An 18,280-nucleotide genomic window follows, 5' to 3' on the forward strand; every position below is an offset into this window, starting at 1 on the left:
GTCTTTTCCTATCCTTAGAATTACCCACGTTTGCTGTGTCTACAGAGTTGCTGCTTCTTTGATGATTAAAGGATATGTAAGCTGTTCCTAATCCTTGGTGCCAAACTTTACATCTGGTTTCATGTCCACAGAGTCAGGTCGCATCTGCAGTACCGGATCCGGAGAAGCCACTTCCACTAGATCTGCACGTATGCTGTGTCTTGCCACGTTGTGCCGTGCCACTGTATGGGCGCACTACCCATAGAATTTGCATTATCCCTGTGACGCAGTCGTAACCATCGTCTTGGAGATCGTGCATTTGGGCCCCTGGGGTTGTGCCGGACAGCCCCTGTAAAGGGGTTCACTCACGGTTGCTCCTCCAGGGGAGTCCTCTCCCGGTAATTCCCGCATTTCTCACCTGTTTTATGATTGTCAATAAACCGTGTCTATTACTCACCACCTACGCTCTTTCATGTCCTGCGTGGGGTCAGCTACCGCAGCTCAGCTGTTGTCTAGTGGGTCCACATGTCCACGCTCGCCGCTCTGCGGTGAGCGTAACAACGACTTTAAATCTATGCAAGCAATCTCGGCATTATTCCGCGATACCCGGCATAGATGCAGAGGTATAGTTGTGATTACACAAAGCTCTCATCTCTTTACCCAGCTTGTAATCACAGTAGATGCCAATTGCAAGATGTATGAGCTAGAGACGATAAAGCCAGTTCTAAGCTTCTTTAGGTCATATTCCTTTCCTACATGATGCCTCCTGTTTATAATTGGTCAATGTCACAGAGGGGAAAAAGTGACTGCCCCTATCAAGTACTTCTGCTTTTGCCCGTTTGGTTGACGAGGAAATTAGCATATAAACTTTATAAGCCAATATTTCTTCAACACAGGTAAGAGAATTAAATAAACCAACATTTTACTCAGCTCTGCAGCTACTATGCCATGATTTGGCCACTTTATACAGATAAAATTGTAAAAGATCCTCTTTAAAAAGAGTAACCATCATTTTAAGTTCTTTTTCATAAATGAATTGTACACATGAAAATATCAAACTGTGTAATATATCTTATCAGGGAAATCTGCTTCTTTCTCCTCCTGGGTTTATCTTTTACCCTCAAAATTCTCAATTCCTGGGTAAATTCTGTTAGAAACCGACATACTCAGGGGAGCAGAAAGAATATAACACAAGCAAAAACTGGGCACTCAATCTAGTGACATGTCTGCTTTAAAAGCACCAACTGCGCTCTACCTCAGTAATATGAAACTGTCTTCACTGCAGACAGATTTTACCTGGGAAATAAGGTACATTGAAGAGAAGAAAGAAGCAGATTCCTCAGATAGGCTGTATTACAAAGTTGCTTATGTTCATTATTATTATTATGTTCATCATGTGTATTATTGATTTAGGAAATAAAAATTAAAGTGACGATTATTCTTTAAATTTTAAAGGGAATCTGTCACAAGTATTTTGCCCTATAAGCTGCGGCCACCACCACTGGGCTCTTATATACAGCATTCTAACATGCTGTATATAAGAGCCCAGGCCGCCGGGTATAACATTAAAAACACTTTAGAATACTCCCCTAGAAGGTCGCTCCGGTGCACAACGGTCGGAGGGGTGGCGCCGTTCTCCGGCAGCAGCGCTTCCCCTTTCGGCCATCTTGCTCTTCCGGCATTGAGGTTCTGAGCAGGCGCACTTTGATCTGCCCGGAGCCGAGCAGATCAAAGTATTGTAGTGCGCTTGCGCAGGACCTCAATGCCGGCGTGCGTATGACGTAGACGCGTCATGCACCGCGGCTTCAGAATAAGGAAGAGCAAGATGGCCAAAAGGGGAGTTAAATACCCCAGCCGATCAGCTGTTACCAATGTCGCCGGCTGTAGCAGCTACACAGTTCTAGAACTGCACAGCTCTGTCCACGAAATAGTGGTCGTGTCCAGGTACCGCACATTGGCCGCTATTGATTTGAATACGGGAAGACTATGCAGTGCCCACCTGTGGCCACTACACAGTTAACAGAGCTGCGCAGCTCTAAAAGTAGTTCTGGCCAGGGACATCGGAAACAGGCGATCGCACCCCCACTGATCAGACAACGATGACCTCTCCTAAGTGATAGGTCATCAAAGGTCAAGTCTTGGAGAACGGTTTTAAACCTTACACAATATTTTGCAACTTATATAACTGGAATGCATATTGTTAGTTATAAAAATACATTACCCAGTTCCATAGGTTGTATGTCGTCATTATTTTCATTCTTACAACTAGTGGAAGTTGAAATAGCTTCTGGTGCCACAGAGGGCGTTCTTGCAAAAGTTTTATCAAGTGCTTAAATAAAAACAAAATTTTAAAATTAAAAAAGGAGTAAAATTATGTAAACACTGACCTCCTCGCTCATTTCTGCACCCATGCTCATATAGAGTGGCGATATAGCATCTCTGACTTGAGAATGCCCAGTAGACTTAAAAGCCCAGAGGCAGCAGCTTTTCCTACCCCATCATAATAAGATGGAAAATTATTTTTTTTTTTTTTTTAAAAAAAACACAAGTTGTATTTCCCTTTTAAAGCCCCATCAACATTCACTTAATTCCTATTTGTGAGAAGGAGGGGAATCTTGGAAACAGAAGTCTTTTACCTTAGGCCAGTTTCACACTTCCGTTGAACGGCATCCGTTACATTGCGTTGTGTAACAGATGCAACGGATCCATTGCATATAATGGCACAATGGATCGTACAAAACAAAGCTTTTTTTTTTCCTTCTTTACAGCTTTACAGGCAGCAGACTATTGTGAACGATCAGCTGATTACCCGGCTGCCGGGCGCTCAGCTGAACGTTCGGCCACCGAGTGACAAAATAAAGTTTGTGATTAAAAAAAAAAAAAAAAAAAAAGATGAGCATGCGCAGTGAAAAATAAAGGATTCCGCCGCTCAGAAAACGTTACATGCTGTGTTCCTTCCGCCCGGCGGAAGCAACGCAGCGTCGGCCAGCAGAAGCAACGCAGGTACTTTTGGCACAATCCGTCATCCATACAAGTCTATGGGAAACAGCGGAATCCATTAATGGATTCGCTGTTTTCCAAAAGGGCGGATTGCGCCAGAAGGTAATTAACGCAAGTGTGAAAGTACCCTTACTCAGAACAAGCCGTGGCAGCATGAAAAACAACCGTGCTGCACAATGCTGGACAAGATAAAGAAAAATAGCTACTCTGTCCTATGGAAAAGTAAGTGCTAACAAAGTGGCAGGCAGAAATACTCCAACTATGCAAAAGATAAAGATATATATATATATATAATATATATATATATATATATATGTATATATATATATATATATATATATATATATATATGTATATATATATATATATATATATATATATATATATATATATATATATATATATATATATATATATATATATATATATATATATATATATATATATATATATATATATATATATTATACATATATACACACACACACATACACACACACACACACACACACTCTGGAGCGCAGGTGAACGCTGCGGGCTGCAGCCTTTGATCTCCTGCTCCCGCTCATATAATATGCACAGCCGCTGTCCATCTCCGGTGGTGCTGAAATCGCACGCAGTGATGGGCTGGGGGAGCGGTGCATATTATATGAGCCTGCGCCCCCCTGTGATGGCACATGCCCCCCTGTGTTAGATTTGGCCCCTAGGCTGCTGCTCATTCTAAAATAAAAAAGCTTTCCTTACCCCCTCCAGCGTTTCTCCCCGTGTCCCTGCTTCCACTGTGATCAGGCAGGCAGAGATCTCAGTCTGCTGTGCCGATCACAAGACCGGCAGCAAGAACCAGGAAGTAAGGAACAGAAGCACGGAGGGAGACAGGAGGGAGATAAACGCTGGAGGAGGTAAGGAAAGAGGGTTTTATTTTACTATGGGCAGCAGCCTGGGGGCGATATCTAACACAGGGGGACTTGTGCGATCTATATAGGGGCCATGGGCAGCACTATGGGGGCGATATCTAACACAGGGGGACTTGTGCGATCTATATAGGGGCCATGGGCAGCACCATGGGGGCGTTATCTAACACAGGGGAACGTGTGCAATCCATAGGGGAACATAGGCAGCACAGGGGAATGTATGCAATCCATAGGGGGCCATGGGCAGCACAGGGGAATGTATGCAATCCATAGGGGGCCATGGGCAGCACAGGGGAATGTATGCAATCCATAGGGGGCCATAGGCAGCACAGGGGAACGTGTGCAATCCATAGGGGACCATAGGCAGCACAGGGGAATGTATGCAATCCATAGGGGGCCATAGGCAGCACAGGGGAATGTATGCCATCCATAGGGGGCCATAGGCAGCACAGGGGAACGTGTGCCATCACAAGGGGGCTATATTCAATATAAGGGGCCCATATCCAGATTAAGGGGGCTAATTTTAGGATGGGGGGCTATGAGGGACATATACCCTATATGATTTGTTAGAGGGACACTGGCATTATAAGATGGACCCCATTTAACATTAAAAAAAAAAAATTCTCTTTTCCTTCACCAAATTCGGGGGTGCGTCTTATAAAAAATATACCGTATTTTTCGCTTTATATCTCTAAATTTGGGATGCGTCTTAGAAAACGAAAAATATGGTAATTATTGCAAGTCTCTCTTTTTCTCATATATATATATATATATATATATATATATATATATATATATATATATATATATATATATATATATATATATATACCCCCCCCGTATATTCGGCTTATAAGACGCACCCCCTACTTAGGGGAACAAAAGTGCGTCTTATAAAGCAAAGAATACGGTATATAAAATATACTCCGCTGTTGTCTTACCGGACAGAGGAGGCAGTGGTGGTGTAGTGGCGTCACAGAAGGCAAAGGCTGTGCTAGCAGCGGTGGCGGGTCCGTGGTGGCAGCAGGTCAGTGGTCTCAGTGGCGGGTGAGTGGTGGAGCAGGCCGATGCAGTCAGTGTCCCAGTCTGTCCGCAGTCCCGGTTCAAATGATGGCACCCGGAGCAGCGCGTGCGCAGATTGAGCTCTCATCCAAGAGCTGCATCTGTGCATGCGCTTACTCTCGGCGCCATCATTTGAAACCAGGAACGCGGACAGACTGGGACACTCGCCGCACAGCCACCACAGTCTGCACAGCCGCCCGCCCGCACAAAGTGGCAGCCAGCAGGCCGCCCATCTGCTCACAGCGAGGCAGCCAGGACAGAAAAGCAGCCGGCAAAAAGCCACCCGCATGCACCCACCCCACCACCCGGACACAGAGCTGCACAGACAGGCCCCCCACCCTCCCCGGTAAGCTATATTCGGATTTTAAGACAAAAAAATCCCCAAAATACGGTATGTTTTAACAATATGTATATATCTCAACATACAAAAAAAAGGAACTGTAAAATACCTTTTTCTGAAGAAACCGTATCCATAAGGTCTGTTCCATTTGCAGTTTTCACAAGGGGTAACCCGGGCATACTTTCAGACACCTTCAGTGATCTACCAAGCGCTTCATAATGTAACTTTTTATTATGCACAATCTCCATCGTTGATGGCTTCTTAGACTCAGAAGCACTCGCTGTGAACTTAAACACCTTGGATTCCTGAGCCCTACCACTAATGCTAATGTGGGGTTTCACAAGGAAACAGTGCTTTTTGTGAAAATGGTTTTGAGCACCATCAACATCAGAAAAGAATCTTGAGCAAATGCTGCACTTTACAACAAATTTGGTGCCGCTGGCTTGTTTCCCTTCCTCACAAAAATGGCTACTTATGCCCTCAAATGTCTGGTCAGTTGCACAGCAGAAATTGCAGCGGTACCAGAGTTGTCCTTTCTCGAACAGTCTAGCTAAGCATTGCTGGAAGCCCTTCTTCTTACTTGCTTTATCTATATAGTTTTGAAGACAGCCACATGTCAGGAGGTCCTCTGCCCCTGTCGGGCTGGCAGGTGGTACTTCAACACTTTTTAAAGGAGATTGGGTGGGATTTGGAACAAACCCATAATCTAAGCCATGGAACGTCTCATAGTGAGCAAAAAAATCAATTTCTTCATCAAAAAAAAGATCTTCACAGAGACCACAGAAATACTTCATCTTTACGTCTCCATCATGTTGGATTTGACAGTGCCGGAGTAAAGTTTCCAGCTTGTGAAACTTCTTCTTACAGGTGTCACAGATGTACTTGTGGAATTGATGTATGGCGATAGATTTGCAATGTTGTTGAACTGTCTCCTCAGAATCAAACATTTCTTCACATATATGGCACTGCCACGTGCCTTTAGCAGACTCCTGTGGCACTGCCGGGATTTCTTCTACCAAGCTCATAGAAGTCGTCTGCGGCTCAGTATATGTAGATGGCTGCTCCACGACATCATCTTCATAATAAAACGAATGACCTCCATGACAGTCTGAGACGTGCATCATGACATCTTCAATTCTTACCAGTTCGGTGCGACATATTTGACACCAGAAGCGGAAATTACTCAGATGTGCCCCACCATGGAATCTGCTCATATGGAGGTGAATAATGCCCAAGTCTTCAGCCGTCTTGCCACACACCATACATCTGTGAAAAATTCTGTTTGCCGTCATAATATGCTTTTTAGCAGCTTGCTCAGTCGGGAACTGTCTAAGGCACTCACAGAACCAAGCCTTTACCAGTACATCCTGCTCACGCTTCACACGGCTGTCACCAGTAGTGGCCATTTTGCTTTCTTTTTTGCACGTTTGCAAACTGTAAGTATCCGTCTCTTGTAAAGTCCTTTTCAGCGAGCAGGGTTTAAGTCTAGCGTTTGCTGCGGACTGACAGATCTCGGCGGGGGTCTTAGTTCCTTCATTGAGGTAACAGAAGGCCAGTATAGATTCCTCTATGGAAGTAATACTTTTTATATTATGAGCATTTCTTGCAATGTGCTTTGCAATGTGAGCGTCAGTATTTAAGGCTTGCTTACAATATAGACAGTAGGCCTTCAGCAGGAATATTGCAGCCACATCTGCTATGCTTCTATCAGAAAGGGAGACCGGACCAGACTTTCTGCATCGGGTTCTAAAAAATAAAACATAATGACAGATTGCCAATAAACTTTTACAGGAGGTAGGAAAATATTTAAAGCACATTAAAGGGGATGCCCTGGCTTGTGGTAAGTTTGCCTACTTGTAAATCCTTATAGCGCACACTGTGTGCAGTCAGGATTCTCCGGTGCGGGGAGCAGGTGGTCGCGTGACCACAAGTATGTGATTGGCATACGTGGCCATATGCTCACCAGACGTGAGGCTTCCCTATATACACGTGAAATGAGAGCGACCGGATAGGTCTAGTCTGAATGTGGCCAGAAGTAAGCAAATAACATACGTGTGGTCACATGACCGGCCACTCCCGGCGAATCCTGACAGCATGTTATGTGCGAGCTATGACGGTTCCCAATTCTGCAGCCACGTACATAGAAAAGCAGCAGACGTTATCCCCAAGCGCGTACAAACCCTTTAAAGGTGATGTCCACCTTCAAGAAAGTGGTCCCCAAAAGTGTGCAAAGTACATAAAATAAAATCAGATACGCACTCTCTCTGGGTTTAAAGACAACTTACCACCATTTTCCTAATTTCTGTATATTCCTGTATTGTGACTAGAGTAGTGGCATGGCGCGCATCACTTCATCATCAATAGAGGACTATTGGACTTGCGGTAAAGTAGTGAAACTACACTACACCCCCAAATGCCCCCAGCTTTCTGCCTATGCAAAGTGTATATAGAAAGCTGTCAATCAGTGGTGTGGGCCTGGTTATACAGAGCTCATCATTCAGAGCACTGGCAGATCTAAAGCATATAAATCCGTTTTTAATGAAAACTGAAGCAAGCAGTAAAGGAAGAGATACATTGCTTGAATCAGGGTCTCTATCCCTACATGTGGCTCTTGGATGGGGTAGCCAAAATCTGGTGTTAGATTCCATTTAAGGTACATTTGCTGTGAACAAGTTTTCCAAAAAGCATTCTTTTTCTGCTAAACAGTGTAAAAAGGCTGTTTATCATCTGACAAACTAACACGTTGGCCAGGTAAAATTATCTTTTCATTTCCTTAAAAGATCATCATTCTCAGCAACACATGGTAGTGTGCTGCCGAGAACAATGGTAGCCCACGTTCACTGTAAGATCTATTACTGATCATTTTGTCTGCATATCAGGCCAAGACCACATGGGGGATTAATGCGAGCCTCACATGACACTTTGCTCCTGCTGTGCTACCAGCGTGAGCCGAGTGTCATGAAGTGTCCCTGCGACTGAGGTCTAATCACGCAATCAGACCTCATCTGCGGGGGGGCGGGCCGGCTCTGAGGAGGGAAGGGAGGGATTTATCTCCCTCTCTCCTCTGTTACGGGCTATTCCCATTCTCGCCCTGCACTCGCGGGTACACCGACGTAATGCGAGTGCAGTGCAATTTTTCACTCGCCCCATAGACTTGAATGGGTGCAAGAGAAACAAGACTAGCATTACAGTCGCAGCATGCTGTGATTGTTTTCTCGGTCTGATTAGGGCTGAGAAAATAATCGCTCATTGGTGCTGACACACAGGCTAATATTGGTCAGAGTGGAATGCAATGTTTTATTGCACTCCACTCAGTCCGATTTCCATGCCGTGTGTCTTAGGCCTTAAATGCAGCCAGCCTGTGTAAACAGGCTACGGAATGACCAAGTAGCTGATCGGTGGGCATTCAGGGTCACAAATCGGGTGGTGTAAACCCACTTTTAGCCAGATCCAAAGCTAGGTTGATAATTTGGGACAATATAGCTTTTTTTATTCCCCATTGAGGCGCACAACATCAAAGAATGAATTTTTTCTCACGCTCAGAGCATAAGACACAAAATGATGTGTCATCAAAATGCTCTTTCACACAATGAACTAAATGAGCGTATGCAAGAATGCTTGTTCCCAATCACTGGTCCGTGTGAGGATGGCAGCGATCAGACGTCATATGGGCTCATTTGGCTGATCTTATCATTTGAGCAGTCTATGAAAGGAGCGCTGTTACTTTGTTTGCTGGCGACAAAATGCAAACTGTGGGACTGAATGAGTTGGAGTGAGATTGCTCTTGGCTCACCCCAATAATAAAAGTTTCATCTCATAGCTATAAGTATTGTCATACACAGCAGGGGAGGGAAACAGTGGAATCAAGAACACTTCAGCTGCCCCTACTTTTGCCTCCAGGACAGCACACAGAATCCATTAGCTTTTGCATTACAAAACATACCACTAAGGTTCGATGGGAAGGAGACACGCACCTGAAATGTGCAGAGAGTTCTGTGTAAGAGCGCAGCTCCTGGCGACAAGCTGTGCACGCAATCTGAAAGTGAACGTCTTTACACAGGGCAATCAGGACATTTTTCGCATAATTCGGCATAGGTATAGGACATGGGGTTCCCTTCTCATCTGAAACAAAAACAAAGGAAACAATTGAAATGTAAGAAAATATCTGTGCTACAGACCCCAGTACAAATAGTCATCGGAGATCAGACAATAGACCAAGGGCTAAAGACTGGTAATAGAGTGTGTGTGTGTGTGTGTGTGTGTGTGTGTGTGTGTGTGTGTGTGTTTTAAACTAAAATAGTGGCATTGTTCAAGTCAGAAGAAAAATAAATAAAAGGGACAGCCATTATGTTGCATTTTTTTAATCCACTTATCCATCCATCTAGCTTTTTTCAACTCCAGCCCATGAAAAGAACAGCAGAGGGAAACTGGCTATGGATTCCATAGTTTTGTGTGGGACTGCTCTCATTCATCAGTTATTGTGCTGAACCCAAGAACGTTGTGCAGATCCTTTTTGCACCTTCACCATATTTTTCCAGTATGAAGAAACCTAGATGTAGGGAACATAACTCACAATAGGGTGAAACCCTATGGAGGGTGAGTGGGTAAGTGCGAGTTAACTCACCTGATGGGGTTGTGCAGGTACAAGTATGTAGGCATGAAGAAAAAACAGCTGATGCTGGAACATGTCTGGTGAATGAATCCTTCAGGAAAAATTGGATCCAGATGGATGAAAACACGGTAGTTGGGCTGCACTGCTGCAGTAAATGGATTCTTCTACAATGATAGTAATGAGGTTGTTTTTATTATTTATAACGCGTTCATTGCCATACTGATGCCTTTATCAAGTGAAAAAAAAAACAAAAATGATATTTGGTTTCTTCACTTGATAAAGGCACCAGTATGGCACTGAACGCGTTGTAAATAATAAAAACCTTATTACTATCATTGTTGAAGAATCCATTTACCGAAGCAGCGCAGCCCACCTAGCGTGCTTTCACCCAACTGGATCCAATGTTTTTTTAGGGCTCATTCAGTCGACTGTTCCGTCTGTCCTGGTCAGTTTGTTTTTTGCGGACCTTCCGTGTGCATCCAATCCTACAAAACTAAAAACACATCGGATGCCGTATGTCCATTCCGTTATTATGGAACATGTCCTATTCTGTTCAGTAATAACGGCAGTGACCTTGGATGACCTATTGATGTTAGCTCAAGTCACGGCCCTGATCTCCCAGCCAATGGGGAAAATTCTGTTCTTAATTGACTGGGACAGTCAGTATGGATCGTTGTGAGACCCCCTTATTGGATTACGCCAGACCCGGATGTTTTTTTCTTTCCAATAAATTGGTGAAAGAGGGAATGTGTTGGGGAGTGTTTTTTCAAATAAAAATTTGTTTGTCATCAATTTTTTATTACTGACTGGGTTGTGATGTCGGGTATTTGATAAGACTGCGTGATATCACTAACCTCAGGGCTTGATGCCAGGTGACATTACACAGCTGGTATCAACCCCATATATTACCCCGTTTGCCACCGCACCTGGACATCGGGATGAGCTGGGGCAAAGCACCAGAATTTGTGCATCTAATGGATGCGCCACTTCTGGAGCGGCTGTAGCCTGCTATTTTTAGGCTGGGGAGGGTCCAGGAACCGCAGACCTCCCTAGTCTGAGAATACCAGATCACAGCTGTCCACTTTACCTTGGCTGGTGATACAATTTGGGGGGGACCCCATGTTTTTTGTTTTAAATTATTTATTTAATTTAAAATAACAGCGTGCAGAGCCCTCTGTTTTGGATTTCCAGCCGAGGTGAAGCTGCCAGCTAAGGTCTGCAGCCATTTGCTTTACTCAGCTTGCTACAAAAATAGGGGGGACACCACATCATTTTTTTAAATTTATTTTTTGGCTAAGTACAAGGCTAAGCATCCTTTAGTTCTACATGAAAGGCACTAAAGGGTTCAAGATTACAAAATGCTGAGGAGTGGGACATTATATATGGCTTTCTCATCTATTTATCTATCCCTCTATTCATTCATCCCTCTCTCTATACCTCTATCTAACCCTCTCTCTAGCCACCTATCTATACATCTATTTATCTAGCTGCTTCCATTTTTTTGTGGTCCGCAAAAAAAAAAAAAAAAACCCGGAAGGCACATGGATGACACACGGCCCGTATACGGAACGGAAAGTTTGTCACACTGATTGCATCCGTGAAAAAAACAGGACCAATTTTTGCAGACCGCAATAACGGAACGGTCATGTGAATGTAGCCTTACAGTAGTAATTGCTTAAAGTAGGATTTTTGTGTACTCACCGTAAAATCTCTTTCTCTGAGTCTTCATTGGGGGACACAGGACCATGGGTTATGCTGCTGTCACTAGGAGGCTGACACTAAGTAAACATAAAAAAGTTAGCTCCTCCCTAGCAGCATACACCCCGAGCCGGAGGCGGGCTCAGATCAGTTGGTGCACAAGCAGTAGGAGGAGTACCAGAATCACCATACATAAACACAAGTTGTAACTAAAACAATGCAGCCGTGCAAACAAGAGGTCTATGAACATAAGACCACTGAAAAAATAGCAGGCAAATGCAATTGAATCAACCAAAAAAAAAACCAAGCAGGGTGGGTGCTGTGTCCCCCAATGAAGACTCAGAGAAAGAGATTTTACGGTGAGTACACAAAAATCCTACTTTCTCTATCGTTTCATTGGGGGACACAGGACCATGGGACGTCCAAAAGCAGTCCCTGGGTGGGAATACCGAAAAACCCGCAGAGGCAGACAACAACAACCTCCCTCGGCGGGCTTGCACTATAATTGAATGCTGCCACCCTATTACAGGTGCGCAACTGCTGCCTGCAAGACCTTTCTCCCAAAAATAGCATCTGCCGATGCTTGGGTGTGAACGTGGTAGAACCTAGTAAAGGTGTGCAGGCTAGACCAGGTGGCGGCCTTGCAGACCTGGTCGGCCGACGCCTGATGCCTAATCGCCCAAGAGGCGCCCACTGCGCGGGTAGAGTGCGCCTTTACCCCCCGCGGCGGAGACTTGTCCCGAATCCGGTAGGCCTCTGATATGGCGGAACGGATCCATCTGGCAATTGTGGCCTTGGATGCCGATTCACCCTTCTTGGGACCAGAAGGGAGAACAAACAGACCATCTGACTTACGGAACGGCGCGGTCCTGGAGACATAAATTCTAAGTGCACGCACTAGGTCCAGGGTGTGCAAGGACCTCTCCAAGCTGTGAGAGGGGCCAGGACAGAAGGATGGAAGGATGATTTCCTCGTTAAGATGGAACGGGGAGACCACCTTTGGGAGAAAAGCGGGATCTGGCCGGAGAACCGCTTTGTCCTGGTGAAAAATCAAAAAGGGGGAACGACAAGAGAGAGCTGCCAGCTCTGACGTCTTGCGAATAGAAGTGATGGCAACAAGAAACACCACCTTCCAAGACAGGTGAGACAGGGAAGATTCTCGCAAGGGCTCGAATGGGGAGCCCTGAAGTGACCCTAGGACTAGATTAAGGTCCCACGGTTCTAGAGGCCGACGGTACGGCGGTGCCAGGTGGGCTACTCCCTGGATGAAGGTCTTAACCTGTGAACGAGCGGCCAGTGGCTTCTGAAACAGGATTGATAACGCCGATATCTGGCCCTTTAGTGTTGCGAGCGAGAGACCCGCATCTAGGCCTGACTGCAAGAATGCCAACAGGGAAGGAAGGGAGAATGCGAGAGGAGAAGAAATATTCTGCTCTTCACACCACCTGAAGAAAACTTTCCACGTGCGGTGGTAAATCTTTGATGAAGATGGCTTCCTGGCCCTAATCATTGTCTGAATCACTCTTGAGGAAAAACCAGCCTTAGCTAGAACCCAGGATTCAATGGCCAGGCCGTCAAATTTAGGACCTGTGAGTTCTGATGGAAGAGAGGCCCCTGCTGCAGGAGATCTGGACGGTCTGGAAGGCGCCACGGAGCGTCTGCGAGGAGCTGAGTTAGTTCCGCGAACCATGCTCGCCTGGGCCAGTCCGGAGCCACTAGGATGACCGGTATCCCTTCCGCCTTGATCTTCTTGAGGACCCTCGGAATTAGAGGGAGCGGAGGGAAGATGTACGGGAGACTGAACTGGCTCCATGACAGGGTGAGGGCGTCGACTCCTAAAGCCAAGCGGTCGCGGCACCGCGCTACAAAGTGCGGAACTTGACGGTTGAACCGGGAGGCCATTAGGTCCACGTCCGGAACTCCCCATCTGTCGCAGATCTGGTTGAAGACTTCCCGGTTGAGGGACCATTCTCCGGAGGCGAGGCCTTCCCTGCTGAGGAAGTCCGCCGCCCAATTGTCCACGCCTGGGATGTGTACCGCTGAGATCAGGGAGTGATGACACTCGGCCCAGTGCAATATCTTCTTGACTTCTCGCATCGCCCCGACACTTCTTGTGCCGCCTTGGTGGTTGATGTACGCCACCGCCGTCGCATTGTCCGACTGGATCCTGACCGGGCAACCCTGTACTAGGTGCCGAAACTGCTGCAAGGCTAGCCGGATGGCTCTTATCTCCAAAATGTTGATCTGGAGACAACTCTCTCTCGGTGACCATCGGCCCTGCGCTGTGTGATGTCGAAACACTGCTCCCCAGCCCTGGAGACTGGCGTCGGTGGTCACTATCTTCCAGTGGAGCGGGAGGAAAGACCTCCCTGATGCGAGGTTGCGCTGATTGAGCCACCAACGGAGGGAGTTGCGGGTCTCCGGCGAAAGATGAAACCTGCGGTCCAGAGAAAAGGGAGATCTGTCCCACTTCTTCAGCAAGGCCAGCTGGAGTGGCCGGAGATGGAACTGTGCAAAGGGTACCGCTTCCATCGCCGCCACCATACGACCGAGGACTCGCATGCCGAACCTGATGGACACTTGGCGCTGACGCCGAAGAGCGCGGAGTCCTCGTTGTAGGGAGGAGATCTTCTCCTGTGTGAGGAAAACTCGCCCTTGGATGGTATCGAATACCATGCCTAAAAAGGTGATCCGACGGGCCGGGATCAGAGAGGACTTCTTCCGATTTATCAGCCACCCTAACCGTGAAAGGGTGCCGATCGTGACCTGAACCCCGAGACGACAGTCCTCGAAAGAAGAGCCCTTTATCAACATATCGTCCAAGTACGGGATGACCATGACACCCCTGGCATGCAGGACGGACATGGCAGCAGCCATGATCTTCGTAAAGACCCTGGGTGCGGATGCGAGGCCGAAGGGAAGAGCTGTGAACTGGAAGTGATCTTCCGCTATCGCAAAACGGAGGAACTGTTGGTGAGAGGTGGCTATCGGGACGTGAAGATAGGCGTCTTGAATATCCAGCGATGCCAGGAATTCGCCTACCTCCATGGACGCGATGACGGACCGGAGTGACTCCATTCGAAACGGCCGAGGTCTCACCGACCTGTTCAGAAGCTTTAGGTCGAGGACGGGACGGACAGAGCCGTCCTTTTTGGGGACCACGAAAAGGTTGGAATAGAACCCCTTGAAACGCTCTGCGGGAGGGACTGGTACCACGACTCCGGTTCGGAGGAGGGAGTCTATGGAGTGAAAGAACGCGCGAGCCCGCGCGGTAGACTCGGGAGGGCGAGATAGGAAAAAACGTCTCGGTGGCTTTGCCTCGAATTCTATTTTGTAGCCTGATGTGATGATCTCTCTGACCCAGGCATCGGCGGTCAGGGGGATCCACACATGCTGAAAACGAGACAGGCGCCCTCCCACAAGTCTGGCGCTGTTGCGCGCCGACCGCGAGTCACTTGGAGGAACGACGGCGGTAACCAGAAGAGGATCTCGTGGACTGGCGGGGGCGTGAACGCCAGGCGGGATTGGTCTTGAATGACGGGGTCTTCCTGTCTCTCGGAGGAGAGCGGCTTTTCCGCGGCTGGGGATTGGAGCTGAAGCTGCGAAAGGACCGGAAACGAGCGGTGGAGCGCCGATTCTGGAAGCGCTTGGGGCGCAATTGGGGGAGAGATGTACTCTTTCCTCCCGTTGCATCGGAGATCAGCTGGTCCAGCCTATCTCCGAAGAGACGCTCCCCTAGGAAGGGCAGGGAAGTTAGTGACTTCTTAGAGGCCGCATCCGCGTTCCAGGAGCGGAGCCAAAGGGCTCGACGGATGGCCACATTGTTGCTGGCGGCCTGGGTCGCGCAACTTGCAGACGCCAGGGCTGCATTGAGCAAGTACTCACCCGCGAGGGAAATCTGCGAGGCGATGGGAACCAGGTCCGGATTGGTAGGAATGGCGCGGAGACCGCCGCGTAGCGTGTCCGCCCAGGACATCAGGGCCTTCGCCACCCAAACCGAGGCGAAGGCCGGAGAGAGGGATGAGCCCGCTGCCTCGAAGGCGGAACGGGCCAACCTGTCAATAGTACGGTCCGTAGGATCTTTGAGAGACGTACCGTTAGTGAGTGGAAGGACTGTGTGAGAAGACAGGCGGGAGACTGGGGGGTCAACCACAGGGGAACCTGCCCAATCCTTTCGAAGACCCTCAGGAAAGGGATAATGCAAATCGATGGACTTACCGCTGGTAAATACCCTGTCCGGCTGTTGCCTGTGGCTGCGCAGTAACTCAGCGAATTCTGGATGTCCGCTGAATGTGTTCTGGGCCCGCTTCACCCGCTTAAAGGAGACCTGGGTGCTCTGGGAGGAGACTGGGTCCACCTGTACCTTCAAGGTCTGGTTTACTGCTTCTATCAGGCTATTTACCATGTGCCGAATATCGGCCGCCTGCTCTGAGTCCTGTAGGGGTACCGCATCGGAATCATCCTCGGAGCAGTCAGAAGCCTCCCTGGAGGACTGACGGTCTGGACCTGGGGATGAAGGTGAAACCTGGGAAGAGTCTGAGGACGAGACCCGGCGGGTCCGTTTCTGAGCAGCAGAGGAGGACCCTGCAACGGGGCTCACCTGCTCCGGGGGCAATTGCGCCGGGTCTGCGGGAATCTGGGCGAGCGTCGGCAGCAGGCGTAGAGCTTGCGCGATGGTCCGAGAAGCCTCAGAGAGGGAATCTACGGACTGGGACAGGGACGCTAGCCAGTCGGGGGGGGGGCGGGACGCAGGGCCCTGCAGCATATGGCGCTGTGGCGTCTGCGGTATCAGAAGCGTCGGCCGCGGAGTCCTGCGGAGGCTGCGCGTCTGTAGAACAGACGGAGCATAGTGGGGCGTCCTGACCCTGGGAAAATTTGGAGCTGCAGGAGGAGCATGCAAAAAATAGTGCAAAGGGGGCCTGCTTGGATTGGGTGGGCTTAGCCTTAGGCATGGTGCACACAGGTACTCTCCCTGGTGGCTGCTAGGAAGGAGACAGGAGAGGGTTAACTCGTCCCTAAACTCAGAGAATGCTACCTAGTGAGGGCTACTCCTTAGGAGCAGAGCTTACCCAGGTCCTGCGTGCTGCCCACCAGTCCAGAAGTGGAGTCCAGGAATGAGCTGGCCAGAAAACTCAGAACGCCGGCGTGCTGCAGCCTCAGGGGACCAGAGGCAGGCTAAAATGGAGAGGGGACGCTGGAGGAGGCTGGGGGAGGAGCAGGATTCCGGCGCGAAAAGTCTGGAGGATTCACAGCCCCCACCATCTGCCAGGAGGCAGAGCAGTGGGAGGTACAGAGGGAGATGACCGGCGGCCAATAGCGATGCAGCAGGGGCGTGGCTAGGACGCAGGAGCGACTAGGCCGAAGCCGGGGACTAAATTTATGGAGGGGGCCGGGGGAAAGAGCAGGGAAGTCGGATCCTACCTGCAATCGGCGGCGCCGGCTCAGCGATGGATGCGGTGCAGGCAGAGCTCCCTGGCCCTGCCTGTGAACAGCGCTGCTCGTCCAGGAAGGCTCCGGGGGAGAGCGTGCTGAAGGCAGGGTAGTAGGCATCATGATGGGGGTAGACAGCCCCCTATCAGGAGAAGGCAGCGTGACAGGGCCCCATCTATCACAAACGCTGCTGAGGTTCCATCCCTGCTGTATTCCCCTGTACGCCCTTTGGGGTGATACCTCAGGGCGAATCAGGGGTGCCCACAAAACAACCTGCCCACACGCGCACCCCCGGGAGTGGTACCACGGGGACGGGCGGGGGAGAGGGCCCCGAAGTCTCAAGCCCCTGCGACCCTGGGGAGCGGTACCCACGGGGCTGCGGAGAATGAGTGAAGCGAATACCTGCAGAGAAGAAGACGACAGGTATGAGAGCGATGAGCGGCGCCGAAATAAAATAAAAAAGCGCAAAAACATACATGGCTGAGGGGGGCCGAGACGGCCCACATCAGCCTCCTACGACACTAAGCTAAAAACTGATCTGAGCCCGCCTCCGGCTCGGGGTGTATGCTGCTAGGGAGGAGCTAACTTTTTTATGTTTACTTAGTGTCAGCCTCCTAGTGACAGCAGCATAACCCATGGTCCTGTGTCCCCCAATGAAACGATAGAGAAAAGTTGGTTGATAACATGGGCAGTTTTGATATCAGACAAGACACACGAAAACAGATCTTGGTGCAAAGGATAATTGTAAACCCCCACACTAACGTATAACTTGGAGGAGTGCTGTCTGACGTTTTATTGGATCACACTTGGTCCAATATTATACTATGGAGCAGTGCTACCACCGCTTTTTTTTCTCATGCCAATTCTACTTGAGAAAAGAAAAAAAAAAAGTCACAGCATGCAGCGATTGCGTAAAGTATATCAGACGGCACACACCCATTCAAGTCTATGGTTATGTCCAAAACATCAGTCTGCACTGGGATATCATCTGAGTGCACTCTGATTTACGCCGACAAGGGGGAAGATAGAGAAATTAAGTTCACCATCTTCTCTGATTCTCGCAAGCAAAAAAATCAGAGCACATTAGAATGACACTCAGCTGAAACTTGGATCAGAGCTTCAGCCACAGAGGAGGTTGGCCGAATCAACAATCTGCTTGGTTTAAGGCCCAGTTACATGCTACGATTTATCTGATGATATGTCGTCAGGGTCACGGTTTTCGTGACGCACTTCCGTCGTCGTTAGCGA

The 18,280-nt window shown here is 48.5% G+C and overlaps 1 protein-coding gene across 1 annotated transcript in view; it reads right to left on the reverse strand.

The window, feature by feature from the left end:
- ZNF451 (zinc finger protein 451) overlaps nt 1-18,280 on the reverse strand; it is a 76,431-nt gene that overhangs the window by 27,155 nt on the left and 30,996 nt on the right. The window contains exons 9-11 of the mRNA XM_075340269.1: nt 9,267-9,414; nt 5,402-7,038; nt 2,201-2,308 (exon numbers count right to left, since the gene is read on the reverse strand). Coding sequence (XP_075196384.1) covers nt 2,201-2,308; nt 5,402-7,038; nt 9,267-9,414 — 1,893 coding nt within the window. The remainder of the gene's footprint in view (nt 1-2,200; nt 2,309-5,401; nt 7,039-9,266; nt 9,415-18,280) is intronic.

This window comes from Anomaloglossus baeobatrachus, chromosome 3, assembly GCF_048569485.1.
Source record: "Anomaloglossus baeobatrachus isolate aAnoBae1 chromosome 3, aAnoBae1.hap1, whole genome shotgun sequence".
Lineage (NCBI taxonomy): Eukaryota > Metazoa > Chordata > Amphibia > Anura > Aromobatidae > Anomaloglossus > Anomaloglossus baeobatrachus.